General features: G+C 36.6%; 1 protein-coding gene across 7 annotated transcripts in view; it reads right to left on the bottom strand.

The window, feature by feature from the left end:
- USP28 (ubiquitin specific peptidase 28) overlaps window positions 1-18387 on the bottom strand; it is a 62986-nt gene that overhangs the window by 15387 nt on the left and 29212 nt on the right. For 4 of the 7 annotated variants that reach the window (XM_081265778.1, XM_081265780.1, XM_081265781.1 and 1 more), the window contains exons 6-14: window positions 16363-16449; window positions 15491-15628; window positions 14468-14541; window positions 13687-13766; window positions 11515-11663; window positions 9523-9650; window positions 7142-7237; window positions 3019-3198; window positions 464-684 (exon numbers count right to left, since the gene is read on the bottom strand). In XM_081265778.1, the coding sequence (XP_081121904.1) occupies window positions 464-684; window positions 3019-3198; window positions 7142-7237; window positions 9523-9650; window positions 11515-11663; window positions 13687-13766; window positions 14468-14541; window positions 15491-15628; window positions 16363-16449 (1153 nt within the window). The remainder of the gene's footprint in view (window positions 1-463; window positions 685-3018; window positions 3199-7141; window positions 7238-9522; window positions 9651-11514; window positions 11664-13686; window positions 13767-14467; window positions 14542-15490; window positions 15629-16362; window positions 16450-18387) is intronic. The other 3 variants (XM_081265779.1, XM_081265782.1, XM_081265784.1) reach the window with 1 other exon arrangement.

Genomic DNA, 18387 nt, shown 5'->3' with positions numbered 1-18387 from the left:
TGGGTTTGATGCCCAGTACTCTGAGAAAGATGGAAAACATGCAAGAAAGCAAGCAAGCAAACAAAGAAGCGAAGGGAAGGGAAGGGAAGGGAGACAAGGAAAAAAATGAGGGAGGGAAGAAGGAAGGGTGGAAAAGGGAAAGAAGAATGGAGAAGAGATAGGAGGGATAGAGGAAGAAGGAAAGGTAATCAGACCTGAGCAAAAATAATCATGAGTGTGTAAGTTTCTACAGATTACCAGAAATTTTGAAGAGGGAATCTTGGAGTCATCTTTCCACAGCTATATAATGGGGGAGTGAACCAATAGTATAGGGCATAAAAGGTGAAAAAGAAATCACAATTACTGAGTCAAAATTCAACAGCCTGTTTGGTAATAGCAGGAAGTGCATCCAGGGTACCCAAATATTCCAAATATTCAACCAAGAAAAGACAAAGAGTAGTTGACAAGTTTTAAAAATGCCAACCTTGTATATCTTGTTCAATCTCATTCCTCCATCTCTGAAGACAGGTTTTAACAAAGTTCTTTTCCTCATCCGTGACTGTTCGAGGAGCTGGGTGTGCAGGCATTCCCAGGGAAGACCGAGGGGAAGTTAGGGGCCTACTTGCTACCTCAGACTTGTGTAGAGAGTCTTCAGGAGAAGAAAAGGTACTTTCAACATCCTGAGAAGAGCATTCTGGACTTGTACTAAAGGAAGACAAAAATCATGCTCATATGATAATTTCCAAAATATATCTTAGCCTAAATTCATGTGCTTTGGAAAACAAGCTGATAAATGGAAAAGCACAGCTAGTATTTAATTTATTTTAGTTTATTTAGCATTTAATATTAACCTTATAAAGATACTAAGCCAAAATTTTTCTTACATGAATCATCCCCCCCTCCTTTTTGGTACCAGAACTTAAACCCAGGGCTCTTAACCTTTGAACCACATTTCCAGCCCTTTTTATATTTTTATTTTGGTGGTGATGGTGGTGGGTAACCAGGGATTGAACTCAGGAACACTCGGCCACTGAGCCACATCCCCAGCCCTATTTTGTATTTTATTTAGAGACAGGGTCTCACTGAGTCACTTAGTGCCTTGCTTTTTCTGAGGCTGGCTTTGAACCCAAGATCCTCCTGCCTCAGCCTCCTAAGCGCTTCTGGGATTACAGGCATGCGCCATCAGCTCCTTTTTTATTTAAGACAAAGTCTTGACAGGTTGCTTATGGTGGCTTTTAACTTGAAATCCTACTGCCTTAGCTCCTTTTTTATTTAAGACAAAGTCTTGACAGGTTGCTTATGGTGGCTTTTAACTTGAAATCCTACTGCCTTAGCCTCCCAAATCACTGGGATTACAGGCATGTGCCACTGTGACCAGTTGAATCATCTCATTGAACACAACTTGGTTATGAAGCAGATACTATCACTTCTCCCTATTTTATTAAGCACAAACCTAATGTTTAAAGAAATTAAGCAATTTAACAATGATGGAAAAGCATTAAGCCCATTTTTGCCTGAGTTTATGGTTAATGTTCTTTAATCACTAATTACAATACTCCTCATGAAGAAAGACCAGAAGGAAGATGGAAAGAGAAGGCTAGGACTAGAAGGAGCAAGGAATCAATGACAGTTTCCAAAATGTAACTGAGTAAAGTGAAACACCTCGTCTAGGAACAAAATTCACAAAAACAAGAAAAATGAAGAACATACACTAGGTGGCTGGCCACTTGGGAGAACTCAGAGAATAGGGCCTCATGTCAAGAATTCCAACTCTCCTACTCCTAAGCTAAATGCCCAAGGAAAAGGGATCAGCCTCAAATAAAAATTTCTCGTTTAAAGAACTTTTGTAAATTTCAATTTACTTGCTAATCAATTATCATCAGAGTAAAACTACATATAGACATACCAGTAGGAATACAAAGTAATATTTCATAGGTTACTTGAAACTATAGTTCCTTTAGTTTTGATTTAAAAGGAAGCCTGTTTCCCCTGAGGACCCATATATACAAAAATATAGAAAACTAAGCCCCACATAAGCAAGAAAGCAGATGTTTCAATTCCAGACAAGGTCTTACACATGCACACATCCCTATAAATTTAAAATCAAATAACATACTAATATTTATTAACATGGAGGGTTAAGGAGAATGATTAGTTTTTTATATTAAAGTCCTTTTTGGAAAAAATGAATACTAATATTTTAATTAGCCATGACACACACATATCAAATGTGATCCAGGCTGACCCTACTGGCTCCTTTAAATTATAAAGATTATTATACAATCAGAAGGCCATTCTGACATGGCCTCCGTTTCTTCAATATATACACACACACGACCCTCTAGTCTGTCCTCTTCAATTCCTTCCTTCCTCCCTCCCTCCCTCCCTTCCTTCCTCCCTCCTTCCCTCCCTCCCTTTCTCTTTCTTTTTGAGGGGGATAGGGCAGTACTAGGGATTGAATCCAGAGGTATTCTACCACGGAGTTACATCCTCAGCCCTTGTGAGACAGGGTCTTGCTAAATTGTGGAAACAGGACTCAAACTTTTGATCTTCTGGCTTTGGCCTCTGGAGATGCAGAGATTACAGGCACACACCCTGCATTTAGCTGTCCTCTTCAATTCCTAACCAGTCTGTCTCATGTTTTAATTCTCTACTCATGAATACATCTCTTTCCTTGATGTTTACTTAGCCCTACTAACTTCACAGTAGATGGGAAAATAAGAGATTTTGGAAGAACAGAGGTTAACCTTCGGGAGAAAGGTCTTTAGTGGCAGCTGGCTCACAGCAAGATAGTCTTTGAAGAGTACGAACACATTCCCAGACAGGAAGAAACTTCTGGAACTATCCCACCCATCCTGGGGGCAAGATAAGTGCACTGGAGGGAATTACGAACACTGTCACTCAAGCAACAGTAGGGAAAATCTTACAGCTCCTTGAGCTCTGGTGGAGTGAGTTGCTCATTAGGTGGAAGGCTGGTGCATAGTTAAATTAAACCAGAAAAATCAATACATACCATTTTTAAAAATTTGTTTTCATTACCTTTCCTTAGATGTCAGGTCAGAAACCGGGCAGTGCATTGAAGGAAGTGGTAACCTTATACATGTGTCATTTTGCAATGGACAGCTCTCTGAAGCAGGTTTTGTACTGGCAAATTCAATAACGTATTTCAGCATGTCTGGAAGTGGAAACCGAGTGGGACCCGAGCCATATTTCACATACCTAAGAGGCAAAGACAATGGTACTCCACTGCCCAAGTTTTGTGTTTTTAAGACTTGCTGCCAAAAGGTCTATCATGTGGAGGGTCAGTAGAAAAGTTTATTCCTATAGGCATACAATATTTCATAGGTTACTTGAACAATCTATAGAGTAAAATTTTCAATGAAAGTAAAAATGTAACAATTGAATGCTTTCTATCTGGTAGGAAACATTTCAAATCATAATCAAAATCACGCCAAATATGCCTTTTCTTGCTGTCATTTTGCATTTAAGATCTGGTCATAAAAATAAATCATTTTTTAACAGAAAATATATATGTTACTAGATAATCTGATAATAGCAGAAGTGATGGCAAGGAAATATGTCTAAGAAATAGAGCAATTCTCCAAGGAGCTTCTACCTTTACATATTTGAGATCCTTTTCAATTAAAGCAGTATTTCTCTTTGGCAGGCAGATTTTATTTCTTCTTTAAATTAGTGAAGATGAAGAGGTATGACATATTTCCTTGCCATCACTTCTGCTATTATCAGATTATCTAGTAACTATATATTTGAGTACTAGTTACTAGTACTCAAATCTGAAAAATAATTCTAGTGAACTACCACTCAAGGGTTTTTTCTGTGTTGCCCTTTGGACCAACTATTTCACAATTGAGAAAAATACAAGAAAGAAGTCTAGAAATTAGAATGATGTACTGATAAAGACCAGAGACTAAGAAAACTGGCAAATGGCTCTTATGTAGCATCTTAAGTACCCCATTATTCATACACTCATTCAATGGCACAGGCCAGGCTAAATTATTGAAGATTTCTATATAAATAATAATTTCCGCAAGTATGTGAGCAAAATAATAAATACATTAATATCTAATATTCTACCATTATTAGCATATTACTTTAGACTCACTAAAGAGATGTAGTTTAATGAATTCTTAAGTTCACTAAAGTAGATAAGAGTTTGAATGGTATGATAATCAACCTGACTGGTTCCCATAGGTAATCCCATAACTCTGGGTTTCCATTTTACAAAAAAATAGTCACTTCACAGTTTTCTTCTCTAAATACAGTAGAAGAAAGTAACAAGTACGAAACAGGTAGAAAACTGTCTGTTTCTAAACCCAAATTGGACATTATAAAATGAAAATACTACTGGAAAATAAAGGACAGTGCAACTCAAAGTCAACCACATATTAGAGGACAGACTGCAAAGGCTATCTTAGCAAAGGCAGAAAGAGATCAATCATACCGCTTCATCTTCACTAATTTAAAGAAGAAATAGAATCTGCCTGCCAAAGAGAGATACTGCTTTAATTAAAAAGGATCTCAAATATGTAAAGGTAGAAGATCCTTGGAGAACTGCTCTATTTCTTAGACATATTTCCTTGCCATCACTTCTGCTATTATCAGATTATCTAAACTCTGCTGGTCTTCTGAACTTCATACACAATACAGCATTAGTAATCATTATAAAATTATAAGCCATCATTTTACATCTTTAATTCTTCCTAAATTTGTTGCTTTTTCTTTTCTTCTTTTTGGGTGCTACTGGGCATTGTACCCGGGGCAACCCTGGATACAACCCCATCCCTTTTTATTTTTTATTTTGAGACAGGGCCTCACCAAATTGCTGAGGTGGCCTTGAACTTGAGATCCTCCTGCCTCAGCCTCCCAAGTCACTGGGATTACAGGTGTGTACTACTATGCCTGGAAGTTTGTTGCATTTTAATACAGTACTTATATAACACACCAGTGAAAAATCTTCTCTAAGAAATTGTTTTTAATTTTATGACATAATTATTTTTATGTTCTTCTACTATATTCCTTTAGACAATTTTTAGGGCCAACTTCATACAATGCAGTACCTGATCTGGTTGGCAGAATCAGAGCAAAAGTTACCTGAAAAAAAGGTAACTACATTGTATACCAGGAATCTTATTTTCAATATTATATCAAGGTAATCTTAGAGAAAAATGGTAAACACTTGTTGTGTGTGTGTGTGTGTGTGTGTGTGTGTGTGTGTTTACGCATGGTGCTGGGGATTGAATCTAGGGCCCTGTGCATGTGAGGAAAGCACTCTACCTACAGAGCTATATCCCCAGCCCTAAAATTTTTACTCTTCAACAGTAAAAGTAATCTATACCCCTGGTTTAAAAAAATGCAAATATAAAAAAGTACACAACAAACCTTAAAAGTCATAGACCTCTAATACAATTATTACAATAATAATAATAATAAACATTGTAATAATGAAATTATCTAGCCAGACACAGTGGTGCACACCTATAACCCCAGAAACCCAGAAAGCTAAGGTAGGAGACCTCAAGGTCAAGGCCAGCAACTTGGTGAGACACTGTCTTAAAAAAATAAAAAGGGGCTGGGGATGTAGTTCAGTGGTAGAGTGCCCCTACATTTAATCCCCAGTTCTCCCAAGAAAAACAAAAACAAAAACAAAACAAAACCCTGAAATTGAAAGTCTATTTCAATAGTAATATTATATTAAGAAAACAATAGTAATATTATATTAAGAAAAATGTTCCTGTACTCTATTTTAAAATCTAAATAATTCAGGGATGGCACCAGTGAGAAATGACTATCTCCCAAATTAACAAGTGAATTACAACTTTGGAAAGGGAACACGTGAAATCACTTCTTTAAAAACCCCTTCTTCCCTCTAATGGGCAGAATCACAGACTCTGTGACAGAAGTCCTCTGTTTCTTCTTTGCAAGCAAAGCAATAAGATTCCTTTTTATTTAAAAAGAAAAAAAAATTGGAATAAACCAGATGCTTTATCAGTTCCTGGTTCCTCCTATGTTATAAAATATCAAGCATGTTTTGTCCTATAAAAATAACTTTAAGGGTTGGGGTTGTGGCTCAGCAGTAGAGTGCTTGCCTAGAACATGCAAGGCCCTGGGTTCGATTCTCAGCACCACATAAAAATAAATAAAATAAAGGTACTGTGTCCAACTACAACTAAAAAATAAATATTAAAAAAATAATAATTTTTAAAAACTATTAGTATTGCAGAGTATCATTAACACACTAAAATAAATTACTGCCATACTTGAAGTCCTATAAATCAAAAACTACCAGGACAGTATTTGAGGAGGTAATATTCAGTGTAAGTCTCTATTCAGACAAATACATACTGGAAAAGTTCTTCCTGGATGAAAGGAAGGTGATGGGTGCAGAATCTGCTGTGGGCCTGGGATAAAAAGTGCTACCTCTCAGGGAAAGGAATGCTTAATCAATGAAGTGAGTAGAAGTAGAACAGTGGGAGGAGACAAATGGTTAAATAGATGAAGGGGGAAAGCCACTAACAGTGTATGGGATTTCCTTTGAAAATACAAAGACAATGGAATCTACCTAGACTAGAAGGAAATTGCATTCAATACTCCTAAGAAAATCAGGGTGATTCCACTAAAAGTCAATACTAAATTTAAAAAAAGCAAAGATTCCTCCATAAAGGAAGGAACCTTGTATGAATCATAAATTTATATTAGCCCTTTTAATCAGCACCACTCTAGGTAAAACAGCATTATTTTTCCTTTTTTTGTATACTTTAGAAACTGCTGTCCCTAGACAAGTGAAATGGAGCAATATGACAGTTGCTTCTCTTATGTTTGTAAGACAGCAGAGGGAGTAGAAAAAGTGGAAAGCTATATATACATAAAATGAGAACATGGGTTGCCCTAAGTATACTGCCAATAACTAACTTGTGACTTTTGGTCATTTAAGTCCTCTGAAACTATCTTTTACCCATGGATAATATTAGTGGGTCCAAAAGGTTTACTTCACCCTTAGGGGGGAAAAAAAATCTTAGCTATTTTATGGAATACCTAGTTACTACTTAAATTCTAAATTAACTTTCAAATATAAACAATTACCCTATCTTCATATTCTACTCTTCATTATTTATTTCCAAGCACAAAAGTATCACAAACTTACCTTTCCAATTTTTGCTGCAGAACTTTTATTTCCTCCTTCAACTTTCGAATACTCTCTCTCTTATTTCGAATAAGCTCCTTGCTCCTGTACATGTACCTAAGCAAATGATAATCCCACAAACACAATTAATGACACAAACCCTCTGTAATGTTAAGAAATGAAAGGAAATCTACCAAATAGTACTATGTCCATGTTTGAATATACCACAATGAATCCCACTTATATATAAAGTTATGATGCACTAATTAAAATAATAATACCAGAAGGGAGATCAGCAAGTAGAGTAAGCAGATAAGAGGAGGATGAAGGACAGGGAAAAGGAAGGTACCAGGGATTCAGACTGATCAAATTATGTTATATGCATGTACAAAAATGACACAATGAATCCCACTACTGTGTATAATTATAACACACCAATAAACAAATACTAGAGAAACAAGAAAACTCCTTTAATAAGATAAAGGACATCTATGAAAAATGTACAACTAACCAGGCATTGTGGCACACAACTGTAATCTCAGCAGCTCAGGAGGCTGAGATAGGAGGATTGAGGTTCAAAGACAGCCTCAGCAACTCAGCAAGACCCAGTCTCAAAATAAAAGATAAAAAGGGCTATGAGCTATAGACATCATATGAAAGCTAAAACAAAATTCCTAGGAGAAAAAAAATCAGACCATCTTTGTGACCTTGCAAGAATTTCTTGAACATAAAGAGTACTAACAAAAAAAAAATGATACACTAGACTTCATCAAAATCCTAACTTCCACTCTTCAAGATACTGGTAATAAAACAGACAAGCAGAGAGAAAAAAATATTTGGATTTCTAACCAAAATAGTAAAGAACTCTTACAATTCAGTACTAAGACAACTGACCCAACTGTAAAGTAGACAAAAGATGTGAAGACATCACAAACAAACAAACAAACAAAAAAAAAACCCAAATCACACACATACATGACTATTAATTAAGCACAACAAAATGCTCAACATCTGGGGATATAGCTCAGTTGGTAAAATGCTTGCCTCACATGCACAAAGGCCTGAGTTTAATCCCCAGCACCCCCCCCCAACAATGCTCAATATAATTACTTATAAGGAAATTATAAAGCAAATGAAAAATACAATATTTCTACACATCTAGAATAGCTAGAATTAAAAAGACTTAATTCCAAGCACTGGTGAAGATTTGGCAAATTGGAGCTCTCATAGTCTACTGGTGGGAACATGAAATTACATAATCACTTTAGGAAACAGTACAATAATTTCTTAAAAAGAGAAATGTACACTTTACATATAACCCATCAACATCCACGCCTAGATATTTTATTCAAGATAATTAAAAACTACACTAAAGCCTGTATGTTAATGCCCATGGCAGCTTTATTCATAATAGCCTAAAACTGCATACATTTGAAATATCAATATTTCTGGTGAATAGAAAAAAATTGTGGTACATATATACAATAGAACATTATTAAACAGGGGCTGGGGGTGTATCTCAGAGGAAGAGCATATACTTGGCTGTGCAAGGCCCTGAGTTCAATCCCTAGCACTAAAAAATTAACAAATAAAAAAGTACTGTTCAACAAAAGGAATGAACTATTGGTATATGCAACATAGGTAAATCCAAAAGCATTATCCTAAGGAAAAGAATATAGCCATAATAGAGTACATACTAAATATTAATGTCACTAACACAACACTCTGGAAATGGCAAAATTATAGCTTCAGAAAAAAAGTGGTTGACAAAGCCTGGAGGTGGGAGAAAGGAACTGACTACAAAGGGGCAGAGGGGATATTCTAGGTTATAGAAAGGTTCTCTATCATGACTATGATGGTGGTTATTTGATTATTTATTTATATTTGTCAAAACATATTGGTGGGGCTGGGGATATAGCTCAGTTGATAGAGTGCTCACCTTGCATCCATAAGACCCTGGGTTCAATCCTCAGCACCACAAAAACAAAAACATACTGGAAATACACCAAAGAATGGTGACTTTGGGGATGTCAACTGTACCTCATTAAATCAGACTGTAAAGAGATTAAAACTGTAATTTAAGTTTCTCTAGGAGTCCCTCTATCACCACTCCAGGAATACAGATAGTATTCAGAAGAAAAAGAACTATACTATGGCTACTCCATATAAGGTTCCTTACTGCCAAAACAGTAGGACTTTCACCTGCAGTCTAGCAACTCAAATCTAGGTCCAGAGATCAGAACCATTATTTACATTACCTTGGAAGCTTGTTAGAAATGAAAATGCCTAGGCCCCAACCCAGATCCACCACATCCAAATTTGCAAATTATCAAGACCACAAAAGATTACATGTTCATTTCTACTGTTACATTACATCAGGAGACAATCAACCAGAATCTTACCTGTCCATATAAATAATCTGAGGAAATTCCAGCTTATTATGAATTTTCTCTGGCTGCCCAAGGGACTGATTGAACTCAAATCTGGAAAGTTCAAAGGTCAACACTGGAGGTAGTTTTGTAAACCAACGCTATGTTCCGGGGTGGAATATGAGAAAAAGTAACACTAATTTTAGGCAACAGCAATAAATTTAAAATATCCCTCATCAAACTTTATTCTTGTGCTATAGAATTATTCAAATCAAGCTCATACTAACATTTTTTATCCCCAATATTAAAGGAAAATAAACACTTAGAATCATGCTCTAAGAGAATATGATTAAACAGTTCTCAAGATTCCAAACACCAGTCAACAGCATTTTATTCAACCATCACTCTTAGAAATAACTGCCCTGAGTATATGAATTGACCAAGCATCTATACAATTCTTTCATTAAATGAGTCAATCAATATTCAAAAACAAGGTTCAAAAGCTGAAGAAAACAGCCTAATCAAAGAATTGGAAATAATGATCTAAACAGTATACAACTAAGGAGATAACTGCAGGAATCATCTAAGAAGACTAATATTATACATATATTAAACACTATTTATACTCTATTATCCATAATTTGAATTCCCTTTATGTCTAAAAAGGAAACTTGAAATAGCTTCATGATTTTATGATTCCTCAAGATTCTGAAGGGGAAAAAAACAACCCTAAATTCCAATGTACAGATGTCTCATAAGAAAGCAAGTGAAGGGTTGGGAATGTAACTTAGTGGTGGAGTGCTTGCTTTTAGTATGTTCAAGGATCTGGGTTCAATTCTAGTAACACACACACACACACACAGACAATCAAGTTGATCTAAAATGGTAGGGTAGCTGTTACCTAGAGTTTCAAGGAAGAAAAACACTGACTTAAAAAGTTCAACTGTCACTAATCCTAGGGAGGAAAGGCATTTCTGTTTAATTCACCTGTATGGCAAAGGTTCCTATGAACAGCTTCAAAACCATTATTTTGCTAATGGTACAAACAGTGTTCCCCCTTCAGTTGCTCTGTTGGCACTACAAGGTGCATCCAGACAAGACTGACTACCTCAGGGTTAAATCTAAAAATAAATAAGCATAATGACTTGTTTTCATAGTTTCAGGCCTTGAATATTGAGGCCTGAGTAGCTAGTGGCCACTCCCTCTCTTGTGTAAGAAAATGCATCAGGCTTACAAAGATGCTAGGCCTCCTGGTAGAACTTCTTTCCTTTGAAGGCTGGAGAGACAGTGCTTTCTCAACAGTTTCAACGCAGCTTAATGAGAATACGTGAAGGCTAATGTTAGGCTCCCTAGAGTTCAAGAAAGCGCCTTCTTTCCCCTACAGTAATTCCTGAGTTGGACTCTTGTACAAGCCACAATTTTGCCTCACAATTTTTGGAGGCAAACTATGTTGTGTTGACAATCATGCTACAAATAATTCTTACTCCACTGGAAATGTAAAATATTAATTACTCCTGCTCCCACTTTCTTTCCAACCCACCAAAAAACAAAAACAAAAACCCCACATAAATAAATAAAAGTTAAATTTAAAAAATTGTAAACGCAAAGGCAGAATTTACAATTAAGAACAATAAATACCATAATAGGGAAAATATTCTAAATGGCATACCATAGGAGTTAATCACTGTACTTTTACCCTCCGAAAATATGGAGGCAGTGGGTTCTCCCTACTCAGGTACAGGTAGGCTTCAACAAAAAGAGAGAAACTTGATCATACTTAAAATATCAGAAGCAGCATATAACCTTTACATGATTAACTCAAATTCATAGTTTTAGTGAAGAATTTATTTATCAAAGCACTGAGAATCACTGACTCACATCAATGATGAGAAACTTAAGACAAATTCAAACTTTATTCAGTGTAAAGTTACTTAATATGTGATGGGAAACTAGCTTGCCTACATGTTTAGTCCTACAATTAATTGGTTTTGTCATCAACAAAGCAAGTAAAACTATGCACCTTACCTCTTGTCCATACTTCACAGAATGCTCAGAAGGAAGAAGCTCAATGTCACCCTCCACCATGGCCCCTTCCAAACATTCGTGTAAGTTGTGATAACCGTTTACCTGGAGGGGATACTGGCCAAAGGTCTCATTGTTACAAAAGGGCTTTCCTAGGCAAAAAGAGAGACACCTTTTTAAATGCCATCACAGACAATTAGGTAAAATCTACTTTCTGGCTCCAGACAGACAGTAATTTCTTAAATTTAGCAGCCTTCCAAGTTCTGGTTAGTAGTGCACTTCAGCCTGGTGGGCAACCTCTAATGTGCCAGTGGACCCTGACCTGGACAATCAACAATTGCTGCCAAGGCAAAAACGAACAGATATGCCTATCTATATCAAAGACTATCCCACTACTTGTGAATTAAGTCTTGCCAGGAATACCCTTACCTGACTGAGTCCAAAGATCTAGATCCAACTATCAATTTACAAGAGTAAAAGACAGTGTTAAGTGTATCAAGGGAGGAAACTGATTCATAGTGGGGTAGGGAGGGGGAGTATGGGAGGAATAGAGGAACTCTAGATAAGGCAGAGGGGTGGAAGGGAAAAGAAGAGGGCAAGGGATTAGAAAGGATGGTGAAAATGTGATAGACATCACCATCCAAAGTACATGTATGAAAACACGAATTGGTGTCAATATACTTTATGTACAACCAGAGATATGAAAAAATTGTGCTGTATATGTGTAATAAGAATTATAATGCATTCCGCTGATATTTATTTTTTTAAAAAAATCAATAAAAAATCAATCAATCAATCAGTGTATCATGGGAATGCAAACAGTAAAATTTCAGGCTCTGGGAAAACAAGTTTCTCCAAAACATATACTTCAAGAAAAAAAAAATGGAGGCAGTCTATAGATATTGAAAGGAGACTTAAGACATCCAATGAATCACATTTGGATCTTGATTGAACAAAAAGAAATATAAACTTTTCTTAAAAAATTATGCAATGAAAGCCAAGAGTGGTTGCTCACATTTTTAATCCCAGAGATTCAGATTTAGGCAGGAGGATTGCAAGCTCAAGGCCAGCATGTGCAACTTAGTGAGATCCTGTCTCAAAAAATAAAAAGGGTCCAGGAGCAGTAGTGCACACCAGTAATCCCAGCCCTCTTGGAAGCTAATGAGGATCACAAGTTCAAAGCCAGCCTCAGCAATTACAAGGCACCAAGGAACTCAGTAAGACCAGTTTCTAATTAAAATACAAAATAGAGCTGGGGATGTGGCTCAGGGGTTGAGTGACCCCTGAGTTAAATTCCCCGTACTGACTTCCCAAAATAAAATTAAAAAATAAAAAGGGGTAGGGGGTACAGCTCAGTGGTACAGTGTCTTAGTTCAATCCCCAGTACCACAATCAATCAATAAATGAATGAATTGGGAATTTAAATACTGACTAGATATCTGATATTTTAAAAAATGCTACTTTTGGGAGAAGTAAATGGGTTCTATTTTAAAACATTATCAAGGGCTAGAGGTAGCTCAGTGACTGAGTGCACACTTACCAAGCATAAAGTTTCTGTGTTCAATTCCAAATAAATAAATAGATAGATTGATTGACTGATTGATTTAAAAATAAAAAGACTATCAGAGTAAAAGTAGAACAGGGTTAGATGGAGAATGACTAGCTGTGGGCTAATGCAGCTATTGAATTCAAGAGGCTTTTTGATACTGCTCTATTTGTATGCCTTTAAAGTTCTCCCTGGTTTAAAAAAAAAAAAAAAAGAATAAACATTATGTGTCCAGCATGCAGCAGGCAAGCCTCCAGAGTTGAAGAGTATTTCTGGAAGTTTAACTTAATATAACTTTTTGAGATTAAATTATTATATCAGAAATATCAACAGAGAAAATGGAATTAAGATCACTGTGCATCTGATATTAATGCTAAATTGGACTGTGCAAATATTAAACAATTTAATACAACAACTATAAGGATTGTGCCTGCTTTACAGTTAAAGAGATTGAGGAACCAGGAGCTCATATAATTCCATAATTCCATAGACACTAAGAGGCAAAACCAATATGCAGACCTAGGTTTCTCTGACTTTCAAGTCTATTTATTACACTACCTCCCTAAAAGGACAGAATTATAAGGATATGGTAACAGGTCTAGAATTAACATCTGAGGCAGAAAATTTACCTTCACGAACCCCTTCAGTCAGGAAAGTACCGTAGAAGAGCTGCACCATGGGATTTTCAGATTTGTTCCTAGGGTTGCTGCTTTTTAAAAAGGAAGACAATTCTCAATTATTGTGCTACACAAAACCCAAGCATCATTCAAAAACAAAAGTAGTGTATTTTTATCAATCACAAAGAACCAGCCCAGGTATATTCTACAATAAATAATGAATTAGCTCAGCTGAAACATTTATTGAACAATATGCTTGGCACTGCGCTGAAGACACAAAGACAATAAGGCACGATCCCTGGCCTTAAGGAGCTTTAAATAAGTCTATTAAGGGAGTCACACATGCAGACAAATACATGTATTTGTATGCACTATGTGTGTGTGTGTGTATACATATGTATACACACATATATATCTGTATCTATCTATGTTCAACGACAGATGTATACAAAGTACAGAAGTAGTATAGAGTAAGAATGAGCTCCTATGCAGCATGGTTTACCTTTTTTGAGATACATTTTATAGGCACAGGTTATAACTTCAATAAAGGTATCAGTTAGGGCCCTTTAGTAAAAAAGTTGTAGGTTAATGGGATTGTCTATATTCACAGAGGAGGAAAGCCTAAGCGATAGGGATATGTAAGAAAAAGTTCAGCGGTTATCCTGTGAGGCTTGGTAAAAACAAAAACAAAACAACAGCAGCAATTTCTACTTGAAAAGAATGATTTTCCCCCATATCAGTATTCTCAGTGGCCACTGTGAGTTGGAAGGATGTACAGACCCTCAACACTCACTTAACATTAACAGCCAGCTGGAATGCGTCCTCCAACCAATCCAGGAGCTTGTGTGTGAATTCACTCACATCTTGCTATAAGAGAGGCACAAATTGCATAAGCGTTAGTTGCAATAGTATACTTAGGGAAATGAAAGCTTGCCCTTAATCCCCCCAATGAATTAAGATTCTACTACTAGGAAGGCGTTTATTTTTTAGGGCCAAATGTCACAAAAATATAGAAATAAGGAGAACCCAGCGACCAGAGACAAAACAGAAGGTGCATGAAGCAGCCTCTGACTAAACTGTGCCTAGGATACTGGAATTCTACCACTTCCAACAGCATCTGATTTTGACAAAGAAAAAACAAACGAAATCTTCTAAGTAGGCTTTTTTTTATGGCTCAAAGAACAGACTGTAGTATTCCAGAACAACGTGAGATTGGAACAGAGAAAGGCAACTTTTAAATGTTTTGAGAATGCTATGTAGCTGCAGGAAAAAGTTTTTAAATGTATGTGATGAAGAAGCTGATCAAATAGTGACAGTTCTGCTTTTTATTAGGAGGTGTGAAAGGAAAATATTAATATCTTAAAAAAAAAGAGTGCTCAGAAAAGCTACTAACCTCAGGTGTAGATGATTTTAAAAATAGCATTTCTATTTGGGGCATCCTAAAACAAAGGTACAGGGTCACTTTTCTCAGTCACCCTTTACTATGGCTCACTTTTAGATATTTTTCAACCTCCTTCCTTTTGCTTCAATCTCTGAGTAAGTCTACTATTCTTTTTTTTACTTCTTCTTCCCTTAAGAACTGCAAACAACCCCCTACATAAAACACATTCTCTTCATCTTCTCTGTCTCCCAGGTGCATTCTTACCACCTGTTCTGTGAGCAAAATAAATACAAAAACTAGCACCCATAGTCCTGCTTAGTCATGTTCACAACTTGTCACACATTTGAAATAAGCAATGTCATGGTAACAGTAATAGGACATGACTTCTAACTGGAGAGCTTCAGAGAAAACGAGAACAAGGCTCCTAGTTAGTACCTGTTGTTCCTCTGAGGATCGGAATGCTCCCTTTAGCAGATCCAGGGCAGCAGAAGGGTCTACAAATTTTCGATTTGATCCCATCATCAGAGCAAACAAATACTGAAGCTCTTGCATAAAGACGATATTTCTCTTTTCCTACAGAAAATACAGCCATATGTACTCTTATAACATCTTTCTTGGAAAATTAAAAAATATAAAGAAAAGAGTTCTAAATAACCTCTAATTCGTATTTACCTAGTTCTAGGTCAGAGTCTCAGGCCTCAAACTACGTCACAGAGATTCTAATAAGGACTTGCCTACAGGTTTAACTCGAAACTGAAGAATAATCACATAGAAGCCAAAGAGATAATATTGTTGGAAAGACAGATACATCCATTTTCTGAAGCTTCTGCTTTCCCTCTGTCAGAAGACTGGATTACACTAAGGAGAAATCCAGGCAAGGTTTAGATGGCTGGGAGGAGACTACGCCCTATGGCAAGAGCAGACTAAAATCTCTTCTAAGAAGGTCCAAGCCTCTTCACTGGGTTGTCTATTCTGCATTGTTTGACCTGAGCAGTCAATGGCAGAGGGAAGGACACTACACATAAAATAGGTGTTCTGAGTGTCCCCATCCCAGGAAGCACTGCTGAGGCTAGCAGGTGGCTTACCACACTTTCCTGGAAGTGTTTCTAACTTCATTCCTACTTAATTTACTAGTTTTGCAAATCCTTATTTCCTATTACAAATAAGGAAAACAGTCACTTAGAAATGAAAACAAATATTAGCAAGAGCCAAAGAGAATTATGGTCATCATCTTGAGTCAAAAATTTAAAAGGCTTTAGGATGAAAGGAGCTAATTGAGATAAAGAAACTCCTCAGCAGAAGCTTACCGTGTGGCTTCGACATTTTTCAAGAACATTTTGTGGAAGATTATAGCTGAGAACAAGTCTTCGAAATTCAGGCAACTGAAAGAGAGACTAAAAGAAAGAAGGAAATGAATCCATAGCCTTTCATTCAAAATAACTGCTGCAGCCAGGCACAGAGGTGCATATCTGTAATCCCAGTGTCTCAGAAGGCTGAGGCAGAAGGATTGCGAGTTTAAAGCCAGCCTCAGCAAACAGTGAGGCACTAAGCAACTCAGTGAGACCCTGTATTTAAATAAAATACAAAATAGGACTGGGGAGGACTGGAGTTGTATCTCAGTGGTAGAGCACTTGCCTAGCAAGTGTAAGGCACTGGGTTCGATCCTCAGCAGCACATAAAAATAAATAAAGATATTGTGTCCATCTACAGCTTAAAAGAAAAAAAACTTGGGCTGGGGATGTGACTCAGTGGTCAAGTGCCCCTGAGTTCAATTCCTGGTAGCCCCTTTGTACCCCCCACCAAAAAAAAAAACAAAATAGGGCTGGGGATGTGGCTCAAGCGGTAGCGCGCTCGCCTGTCGCCTGGCATGCGTGCGGCCCAAGTTCGATCCTCAGCACCACATACAAACAAAGATGCTGTGTCCGCTGATAAAGAAAAATAAATATTAAAAAAAATTCTCTCTCTCTCTTTAAAAAAAAAAAAAAAGAAACATGGTATTTAATTAAAAAAAATAACTGCTGCAAAAATAAATATATAAATAAAATACACCTATTTCTTTCATTTATAAAACTTTCATATATAAAACTATGTATAAGTGTCAACCTAACAAATCTTATTCTGTTATTTCTAAGGAACTAATAGAATATACACAAAAATTAACAAGAATGTTAACCCTTAAAGGTTAAAAAATATAGAAACAACCTAAGGCCTCTATAAGGAGGAATAGATTAAATAAATTATACTACATTTATACAACAAATGATTAAGTAATCATTAAAATATTGTAGTACTGGGCATGGTGGTGCACACCTGTAATCCCAGCGGCTCAGGAGGCTGAGGCAGGAAGATGGCAAGGTCAAAGCCAGCCTCAGCAATTTAGCGAGGCCTGGGGTCAACTCAGCAAGTCTCTGTTTCTAGATAAAATAAAAAAGAGAGCTGGGGATGTGGCTCAGTGGCCAAGCATCCCTGGGTTTAATTCCTAGTACCACACACACACACACCCCAAAAAGCAAAAAACTGTAGAAGCTGACCACAGTGGCACATACTTGTTAATCCCAGAAGCTCAGGAGGCTGAAACAGGAGGATTGCAAGTTTGAGGCCCTTAGCTACTTAATGAGACCCTGTCTCAGAATAAAAAATTTAAAAAAAAGTTGGGGGGGACTGGAGCTATAATTCAGGGGTGACCCTAGGTTCAACTCCCAGCACCAAAATAAATAAACAAACATTTAGAAAATTGTTTTCATGAAATGGACTATACAGCAGTAAAACTAATGAACAAGAGCTATGTGTATCAACATGGATAAATCTCAGAAATATATTTTGTGTGAAAGAGTAACAGAAAAATGTATAATACTGCTTATGTGAAGTTTAATTACACAAAACAATACTAAAGGGGCTGGACTTGTGGCTCAGTGGTAGAGCGCTTGCCTAGCATGTGTGAGGCACTGGGTTCAATCGCCAGCACCACATAAAAATAAAATAAAGGTATTGTGTCCATCTACAACTGAAAAAAACAAAAACAAAAACAAAAAAACAATACTATATATTTTTTGTGGCTACATACATTCATGGTTATGTCTGTGAGGGAGGGAGGTTGTGGCAATTGGGACTCAACAACACAGGGATCTATAATACTCATCTCTACAGTAGGGTGATGAGTACAGCAGAATTTGCTACTTTCTGCTTTGTTAAGAATATTATATTTTTTGAAGTTTAACATTAGACATGTCTGGCTGACAGGACTGAGGAAAGGAATTCTCTGTTTATTATTTGTAAAACACATATTCTTCTATTTTTTTAAGTTAATTTTTAAAATTCCCTTGTATGAATGT

This window comes from Spermophilus citellus, assembly GCF_964194105.1.
Source record: "Spermophilus citellus genome assembly, chromosome: 2".
Lineage (NCBI taxonomy): Eukaryota > Metazoa > Chordata > Mammalia > Rodentia > Sciuridae > Spermophilus > Spermophilus citellus.
The sequence above is the reverse complement of the archived record's forward strand: the minus strand, read 5'-3'. Positions and strand labels throughout refer to the sequence as shown.